At 38.3% G+C, this 7,514-nt stretch overlaps 1 protein-coding gene across 2 annotated transcripts; it reads right to left on the reverse strand.

The window, feature by feature from the left end:
* Nucleotides 1-33: 33 nt before the first annotated feature.
* ube2ib (ubiquitin-conjugating enzyme E2Ib) lies at nt 34-6,468 on the reverse strand. 2 transcript variants are annotated; one of them, XM_085416105.1, is made up of 8 exons: nt 6,311-6,445; nt 5,209-5,303; nt 4,880-4,958; nt 4,689-4,772; nt 4,338-4,410; nt 2,911-3,020; nt 2,048-2,127; nt 34-805 (listed from the first exon to the last, which is right to left on the reverse strand). In XM_085416105.1, the coding sequence occupies exons 3-8, from the start codon at nt 4,943-4,945 to the stop codon at nt 742-744; spliced, it is 477 nt and encodes a 158-aa protein (XP_085272231.1). In that variant the 5' UTR covers nt 4,946-4,958; nt 5,209-5,303; nt 6,311-6,445; the 3' UTR covers nt 34-741. The 2 variants fall into 2 exon arrangements, with proteins under 2 accessions (XP_085272231.1, XP_085272229.1); XM_085416103.1 differs by lacking the exon at nt 5,209-5,303 and having other exon boundaries at nt 6,311-6,468.
* Between the last annotated feature and the right edge of the window lie 1,046 nt (nt 6,469-7,514).

Consider the following 7,514-nt stretch of genomic DNA (forward strand, 5'->3'; position numbering starts at 1 on the left):
TGTGTATATTCTGCTCTTAATAAAGAAAATACATTATGTAGAAAGGTTTATTAAGCCAACACATACATGAACAAAGCACCATATAACCTTAAAGTCTGATACAGAAGTAAGCCTACCTGCCTCAGTCACTGTGGCCATTTTTATTTATAGCAAACACTCTGAATAACAAAAAGACAGCCAAGGCAGCAGAATCTATTGTATATTACAGCATGCTGAATAGAAAACCTGGGAAAGAGAATTAGACAGAGCCATCTAGAGACACTAGTGAGATACAACAGTATAAAAGTGCCATTCATTATACAGCAGTTGAAATACTGACAATGAAGTAAGCTAAATTTTACATTAAATTTATGGAAAATAAAGGAGGAAACAAAAAGAAAAAGACCCTGTGAAAGAGCAAAATAAAACAAAACGACATTTTCTTCCTTGAAATATTGATGACAGTCAGCTTGCATGGGAGTTGATGAAACCGGTACCAAGCTGTGTCCCTTGCACGACATAAGACAATTATTGTTTAAAAAGAAATTACCAGGGTGCTGACGCACCCATTCCCTCCCAGCATTATGCGCCAACCGGCAATTAAGAACAAAAAAAACTGATAGGTCAAAGGAGAACGGATGGCACAGAATGTGGAGTTTAAATAGAAGTCTTTAAGCAAGTCCCGATGTGAGAGGAGCACATTCATAGAGAGACTGAGCCGGGAGGTGATTCTTGTTAAACCCATTCCTTCCGTCTTCGCCCTTACGAGGGGGAGAATTTTTTGGCTTGTGCTCGAACTCTTTTTTCATATTCTACTCTGTTTTGGCTGAAAAGACATTAAAAACAAAACAAACAGAAACAACAGTTATTACGACTGCTTACTCAAAACAGGCACAGCATGCTGCTCAAAAAGTAAACATCTTTAATCAGTCAGTGGAAAACCCTAGAAGTTCATGTGTGATACAGGAGTTTTTGAGACCTCTACATCAATGAGATTTCTTTTTAAACCCTTAAACTCCTCTTATGTGTTTTAAATCGTCAGAAGGTTCAATAAAAACTCCTGCTTCAAAAACATTGAATTTTTAGGGTTCAGGTTTTACAGGGTTAAGATCTCATGTGTACTTTAAAATAGGTAGACGCTTCACAAGCTTAGTCCCCAGAGACACACCCAATAAATAAATGAATAAATAAATAGTTTCCTGTGCTAGTTATAAACTTAAAATAATATGAGGTGCAATCTGAAAATTCTTATTTAAATTTGGCCTTTGTCCACTCTGCATTCCTGTGTTGCTCTATACTGCTCAGACCGCTTTGACCCCACTGTGGAATTCCCCATTTTGACCACCTGCAGGTGCAAATCTATGACGTGTGCTGGATCATCTCCAGGACAACCTTTAAAAGTTCATTCTCATGAGAAAGTTGTTACAGTGCCAAATCTGGCAAGTGGTGCAGGTGGCTATGATTGTGTTGGCGTAGTTAAAAAACACAACTGACACACATATCAGACCGTGTGCACTAAATGTTCTCCCTCAGATGCCTCGAGACATTAAAGTAGAACTCCGTATTAAGAGTCTGACCCAAGGGGGCAAATTCACTGTGGATGTTGGGTGAAAAACGAGGGGAATGATGAAGCCAGAGAAAAAGTTGTCATCAAGTCTGAGGTTCACTGAGTGGATTTTAAAAAAAAAAAAAGAAAAAAAAAAAGAAGTGAAACACCATATTATAAAAAGCCCTCCAGTGCACACAGAAAAAGTCTGATCCCTCTATATTTCTGCATGAAGATGTACATATTTAAAGATTTGTATGAATGCTATTTTTTTTTTTTAAGAACCCCGTCTTAGTTATCACTAATAATAATTCTGCTCTTGTGGGCATATAAATTAGTAAATAAACATGTTGGTTTCAAATTCAAGTAAATCTAATCAACAGTTATTTGGTTTAAATAATTATTCATTTATTGTAAAACAAGACCTCCAACTCCCACTTAATTAATAATTTGCCCTAAGATGTCAGTGGCCTTACATTTGTGAATAAATTGCTGGTTTCATGTGAATTAATCGTCACTCACCAGTAGATCGTGTAAGCCTCTGCTTGGGCTGGATCCTGGATATTTGGCTCATTTAGCAGTTCCTGGATACCTAATAAGATCTACAAGATAAAAATGAAACATTTCAGAAATTCACCAGGTTGGGATGCTTCTCTGAAGGCTCCTTAATATCAGTCAACTTAATACTGAGTGCACACACTTTATGCAACACTGCTCGCTCCACATAATAGTCATGATTGACTATTGCTAAACACTGAATACAAATTGTGATGCAAATATTTTAAGCTTATGGTTTGACTCTCGATTTAGCGTTGTGCTTCTCTGCCTCTCAGGCACAATAGAAACAGGCGTACATCACACTTCACTGCCCATCGAGACTCGTCTGCTTTATAAGTGTGTTTGTTAATCTGGAGGACTGTCATGTCGCCAATTTACAGCTGAGCTTTTCTTCCCTTAAAAAATTTAAAAAAACAAAAACAATTTGGTGACAAATGTAGCCACTTTGTGTACAATCCTTGGTTAGGAGATAGGCATTCAGTAGACAGGTGTGAGGAGTTACAAAACAAACTTACTGTGTGATTATTTTACATGTAAACGTGGCTTAAAATGACAGCACGGCCACCGTCTGTGCTTCATGACCAACATTATTAAAATATCACCCAGCCTGAAAGCTAAGCGAGGGATTCAAAAGCCTACGCGTCTCGTTTTCCTATCAGCATCAAAAAATTTGACTGATTACCTGATAAACTTAGATAAGGTTCCAGTTTAGAAATGTCATCTTAAAATCAGAAAACATCTGGAACTTTAAGAGACCATGTGAACACACTCACGCTCTTAGGCTTTAAGGCCATTACTGTAGATGAAATTCACTTTACAACACAAACCTGCTTTATTGTGATGGCTGGTCTCCAGTCCTTGTCCTCCTCTAGTATCGATAGGCAAACTGTGCCTGATGGATACACGTTTGGATGGAAGAGTGGAGGCTCAAATTTACCTGAAAGATGGCAAAATGTTAAGTGGGCTTTATGTTTCAGGTATATTATACATACCAAACAAAAGGGGTTAGACTACTAAAGTCACTGCGTGCCCAGACTGAACTGTTCCACTGAAGACAGCAGCGTCTGTTGTTTACACAAACAGTGCCTTTAGGTCATTTTAATTTGACATTCAGACAACGTGGAGCTCGTGCTGCAGGATTAGAGCCGGTGTAAGCCACGGTGCTCTGGCCTTGTGTGGCAGGTAAGTACGGTAGTGTTTTGAGACACACAACAGGAATCTGCTACTTGTTTGTAAGCAGTTTTTTACCATCAATTTACAACAATATCAGGTCTAAAAATCAATCAACTGGCAAAAATCTTGCACAACCCGTTTAAAAGGAACAGCAAATGACGCATGCATGAAAGCATCTATTGGCCGTGACCCTGAATTAACACCAAAATTGCAGCAACATTGTTATATCGCCAAGCTTCCTCAGCTCCAACATGCTTGCTGCACTACTTAAATGGCTTTAATAGCGCTGCCAAATTAAAATAATTAGAAGAGAAAGTCTGTATTTGCTCTGCTGCGTAAAGGTCAAGCAAAGGTTATTCTGGAGTTTTTCCTAAAGAGCAGAATTTTTCATGTAACCCAAAGAGATTAATCACAGCCACTGGAATAAAGACACTTTAACCAGTTTCCACTGCTGTTTATATAATAACAACAAAAACATGAAGCTGCTTAGATTTCTATCATTAAAGTTGAAAACTCGACATTTGTAATTATCCCACAAAGACCAGAAAACAGTCATGTATTCAACCAATCACAGCCGAGGTGTCGAACATCCCCAGCACTGCTAAGCTTCAGTTTGACAGCTTAAACACAGGTTTCCAAAGGATTACTGCACTAACCTTAAATTAAAACCTTTGGCTTTAAATCAGCCTCTTTCTCATTACCATAATAAACTAACATGTCTGAAGAGATTCATCATTCAGTGCTGCCAAATGTTGATGAGAGGAAGCCTTAATTAGCTTTTAAAGACAGTTTACAGATGTGCCGAGTAGGCTGGAGGATGCCCATGAGCCTGCACTTTTCTGTTCCATTTCAAACCATCAAAACTTAAAATAAATAATTAACTTGATCTGACTGTAGATAAACATAACCAAGTTTGTACTGGCATACAAATTGTATCTGATAATGCTAAAGGCTCTTGAAAATATGGGAACTCTACTATGCTCCAGGTTTTACTTCCAAATAGATTTCCCAAAGCATCTGCAGGCCAAAATGATAGCTAGTGTATTTGTCATATTTACAGGCTGAATGCACAGCAACTCACATTTTGGAGGTGAAGACGGATAGTCGTCCTTGAACAACATGCGCAGCTTGAACAGGCCTCCTTCCCACGGAGTCTGAGGAGAGACGATCATTAGATCAATTTAGAAACAGAAGGCTACATCACTGACTCTTAAAAGTTACTACTACTACTACTGCCAGTCAAACTGTAAAATTATTTTTAAAACTTATCATGGTTCAATTTGTTTTGGGTTGTTTTTGCAGAGCAATTACTCATACAGTATGCTTTACATCCACTACAGTATTCTCATTGTCCTAGAAAGACCATTGAGTCTTTTTTAATTATGTAAAACAAATCTACTCGGCATGCAAACAAATCTATGAAACACATTACCCCCTTTTTGCCAGGAATAGCACATTCCCAATTCATGAGATTCATGGTTCCATCCGGGTTTTTTGTCGGTACCGCAACAAATCCCTGGGAAGAGTAAGAGTTGAAATTTGAAAGTTTGTTAGAAAGCAAACACTTTCTAACCAACACTCAGGCAGGCTTTCATCGCACGGATCTCGTGAGCCAATACTTACAAAAGGATGGTCCTTCCGCCATGCCTTGCGCTCCTGGGCAAGCCGGCTCAATGCAATGCCTGACATGATTTGTGGACTCCTGCAAAGAAAGAGGGTCAGGTTGATTAGAAACCCAAACATCTGGCTGTCCTGTCTTCTGAAACGAATAGCTCTTTAGCTTTCCTTTGTTTTAAAGATAATAACAATAATAAAAAAGAAACAATTTCCTTAGTATTCTAATTCGACATGTTTAAAGTTTTAGGCAGCTAGTCGAAACAATTTAACCTAAATCATACTCTAGAATGACCATTAGCTGCAGCCAAATTTTGAAAAACTGAAAGTTTCCATACTGTAAAGAAACCAAGAGGGCATCCAGTGTTATTACAGAGCAGCATCAGTTCAGGTCCTTTTCCAACTGGTTTAAGTTATGAGCCCCCTCCCTACCCTACTCCAAAAAAACAAAGTATTGTGATATTAACATTTCTCGTGTGTGAAATCACACGGACACGACGTACAACATTCAACCTGTTTATGGCGCATATTAATTTTGGTACTTTTCTGACTTGCATCGAGTCACATACCCAACCGTGTTGCCAACTAGCGTCGGTGGCAATTAGGATGCTGCATAGGAATGTCTATAAACGCTAAACACTGAAGCTAATGACAACGAGGTAAAGCAACAAAACAATGCTAGTGATTAAAGACCACCGCAATTTATCAGTACGAGACAAACGGACTTCATCATAAACTGATGTTCTAGTATGCAAGCTAAACTGTTTTTATTGGCCTCGGGGCGTGTGTGTGTGTAAAAGTACAGCTTATTTCGACAAGTCTGCGACGCTAAAAGGCTAGCCAAGTTAGCCGGTGGAGATAACCGCTCCAGAGGAAGAAAAAAAAATATTCTACCATTTTCTACCGTTTCCGCGACCAGGGTTTTAAAGCTAAAAAGGGGATCCATGAAGATCTTACTCATTATATGTTTGCTGAACTTCGGCGTGACGTTGCCGTCAACAGACACTTTGACAAACTGACAATCAAAGCTATTTGATTAGCACGCTAGCCGGTTAGCTTCACAAGCTAACTCATGTGCGCCAGAATGGAGCTACATCCCAACAGGCGCTGGCGCTGTTAGCGTCTGACACGGCCTGATGCAGCACAAAACTGCGCAATTGCACTTGATTTCGAAGACAATTTTTGGATGGGAGAAGAACGATCACTTGCTCTCTTCTAACGCATAATAATAGCAACTGCCTTGTAGAAACAGGGGTGTGAGATTTTCCACCGGGATGAACCACATCATTATCTTTTAAAGAATAGGGACAAAGAACGCCAGAGCTAAAATGCGCACATTTATGCATTACCAAACTAGCGAAAATGGCGCAAACTGAAGCGGGTAAAATGTAATAATACACGACAAAAATGAACGTTTCCGCGTTCAGGGTGTACTCCTACCTTTCAGTATGGCTGCACTGGCTCTAGTAATTAAGCGAAATGAATTAATCGTGCTCAAATCCCGTTAAACCTTGTAAAGTTTCCCTCCTGAAAAACCACCCGCTCCGTCTCGAGCCAGAGACAGCGATGCGAAACACTCATCCGTCCTTTACTTCCGTCTTTGCTTAAATACCTCTTGGAAAATCGGACTGCGCATTTCTCTTTCGGGGGTTTAATATTTTGAATGTATTTCTTCACCTGCCCTGGGTTTAGCCGAAAGAGTTTCCCGAACTAGTCGTTTATTAGCTTTCATTTAATTCGAGCAGCGTAGCTGCCGTTGTTAGAGCGCAGTGCGTTAGAAAAACTGTTATTTAAGTTTATGTCGATGGGGAAATTCTACCTTTGCGGTTCGTACTCTTCGTTCAAGCGCCGTTTATGTTATCAAAAAAAAAATGACAAAGGTTCAAGTGAAAATATGATACATTATTGCAAAGTATAGAAGATTACCTGGGATTTTTTTTTAAACACTTTATAGAAAATACAAATCAAAAATCTTTTCTAATTTCATACCCAAGTAAGCCGCGTGGTCTTAAACCCAGACGGATTTCTCTCTTCTGTAATATATAATCTTTGGGTGCCTTAGACTAAAGCCCATTAAACCTACGACTGTCAACGAGATTAAAATATTTTATGCGCAGTTACCAAAGAGTTAAGATGAGCGATACGTCTAAAAGACCAATTTCGGATAATTTAATTTTAGGTATAAACGAAAACTTTTCCCCCCCGTCGTCTATATTTATACAGGCATATTTTTCGACTACTCAACGACAACTATTCCTTTCGTGACTCGACTCAAGAGGTCGCCATTATCACATATTACGATTTGTTGTCGCCACTTTATCCATTCATTGCTGTAGTTTGCAAAAGTTTAAGAGCACGGTGCTTTTATTTATTTATATATATTTATATATATATATATATATATATATATATATATATATATATATATATATATATATATATATATATATATATATATATATATATATTTCTTCTTTTTTTTTTCCCTTTAAATTATAGTAACTTCGAAGAGCCAGAAGATAAATAATAAAAAAAGACAGATATGAATGACAACATTTTATTGGGTTTACCCTATGCAAGACCATATAGATCTATCCCCTTAACCGTCATACTCAGTTTGTATATTTTTAACATTGCATAAGAT

This window comes from Rhamphochromis longiceps, linkage group LG8, assembly GCF_057381845.1.
Source record: "Rhamphochromis longiceps isolate RC_006_pf linkage group LG8, R_longiceps_female_GT1.1, whole genome shotgun sequence".
Lineage (NCBI taxonomy): Eukaryota > Metazoa > Chordata > Actinopteri > Cichliformes > Cichlidae > Rhamphochromis > Rhamphochromis longiceps.

Excerpts from the sequence above, each read along its gene's own strand:
- ube2ib (XM_085416103.1), bottom strand. The coding sequence starts at position 4,945 with ATGTCAGGCATTGCATTGAGCCGGCTTGCCCAGGAGCGCAAGGCATGG. Across the intron at positions 2,128-2,910 it reads CAGCCATCACAATAAAGCAG|ATCTTATTAGGTATCCAGGA; the intron begins GTTTGTGTTGTA and ends TTTATCTTGTAG. Across the intron at positions 806-2,047 it reads GAGGCTTACACGATCTACTG|CCAAAACAGAGTAGAATATG; the intron begins GTGAGTGACGAT and ends ATGTCTTTTCAG.